Raw genomic sequence first — 1,763 nt, forward strand, 5'->3', positions numbered from 1 at the left:
TTATGCTCTTATATATAAAATGATATATGAGAGTTTTCTTGTTTCATGTAGCTGAAAAAACTCACAAGCCATCAAATGCTTTTAAATTTTAACTATTCATGCACACACCGAAAAGATTTATGCCTTGACCGCAAATTCTTATAGCCAGAGAGAAAACACCAAACCATTAGCTAAATGAGCTACAATCCAAGCTGACAAATATTGAACTTTTTTGAAAAATTAGCTTGATTTTGTTTATCTTGAATGTCCACATTATGAATGTATCTCAACTAATTATCATTTGGTAATTTTTGGGCTATCTTTTTCTTAATAGAATTGGATAATTATGGTATGTCCCAACATAATGATTGTCATCAAATTCACTCAATCTCTTTTAAATTTCTATGATGGAATACAATAGGATAATTATGCTTTATTATTTTTAAGCAAATAATATTATTCATATAAATAAGAAAATAATATTAATCATATAAATAAGTTAATAACAAGTAGATTAAGCTTTATTTATGATAATAATGATTCATTATTTGTCTTAACCAATCGATAAGGGGATTCAAATTAGCGGATAAACATACACGTGCCTGATTTGGGCCGGACCATACATATATAACCGTCCCATATACCACACGTAACTGTCCATCCTCTTCTAAAAAAATCATCTTTTTAACACAGGTCCTGCATCCCTTCAGTTTTCTCCGCCATGGAAACCCCCACGCCGCCCACCTCCTCCGGCGACCCTACCTCAACTCCACCACCGCATCCCACAACGTACGTCCAAGCCGACGCCGCCACTTTCAAGGAACTCGTCCAACGCCTCACCGGACCTCACGACGACCCTTCCTCCTCCTCCCCCATCCCCAAGCTCTCCGGCGTCCGTCGTCCTGCCTTCAAACTCCACGAACGCCGGCAAGCCTACCGTTCCAAATTCGCCGTGCTGAAGCCCCTTATCAGCCCCCGGCCTCCCGCGGCCGATCTCGGGTTCTCCTCCCCCGGCCGCGTTAGCCCGCTCGTCTCGCCGTCCACGCAATTGTCTGTTCTTTCCATATCTGAGGGATGTGTTTTGCCGCCGCCGCCAGTGGAAGCGAAGACAATGGTGGCGGGAGAGCGGCGACAGCGACGACAACACCGGAGCTGAACGAGGAGGAAGAGGAGAAGGCGATTAGAGAGAGGAGGTTTTATCTACATCCGTCGCCTCGGTCTGGATTGAGAAGCGCTGAACCGGAGCTGCTGGCGTTATTCCCACTTACGTCGCCAAGGGCAGAGTGATCATGTGCCTAATAACAGAGTGTCACGTGACAATTCGGGCAAGAGTGACGACGTGCGAGGAAGATGTTTGGTTAGGTTATTAGGTATTATGATGATTTATTCATTAATGATGAAGATACCAAAAATTTATTCATTAACATCATTCAGCATAAAAGATAAGTATATTTAATCTATTATTTAATTTAATTTTTTATATTTATTTGTTGATCATTGTTAATTTATAGGATGATTAAAGTGTTATTAATATTTTCTAGTGATTGGGCTGGCAAAATTTAATTTTGTTGGTGTTGTATATAATTAATTGGTTTGTATTGTTATGTTGTTTTGTAATGTTTGGCAGCAATGTTTGATAAATGATTCAGAAATAAAAGTAGTTGGATTATTTACTATAAGTGGAATTCAATTGAAAACTTCGTGGGAAAATAAGACAATATATGATAACACTTAAATTTTGAACGGCATGTTGATAGAAAATCAAAAGTTAAATTTTATTTACA

The 1,763-nt window shown here is 39.1% G+C and overlaps 1 protein-coding gene across 1 annotated transcript; it reads left to right on the top strand.

Annotated features, from left to right (window-relative positions):
- Positions 1 to 649: 649 nt before the first annotated feature.
- Positions 650 to 1,320, top strand: LOC110028291 (VQ motif-containing protein 31-like). The gene is given in 2 exon segments (XM_020730078.1): positions 650 to 1,083; positions 1,086 to 1,320. Coding segments are annotated over 2 exon segments (564 nt in total). The 5' UTR covers positions 650 to 700; the 3' UTR covers positions 1,267 to 1,320.
- The last annotated feature ends 443 nt before the right edge of the window (positions 1,321 to 1,763 follow it).

Source organism: Phalaenopsis equestris, unplaced genomic scaffold (assembly GCF_001263595.1).
Source record: "Phalaenopsis equestris unplaced genomic scaffold, ASM126359v1 Scaffold000507, whole genome shotgun sequence".
In the NCBI taxonomy this organism is placed as follows: domain Eukaryota; kingdom Viridiplantae; phylum Streptophyta; class Magnoliopsida; order Asparagales; family Orchidaceae; genus Phalaenopsis; species Phalaenopsis equestris.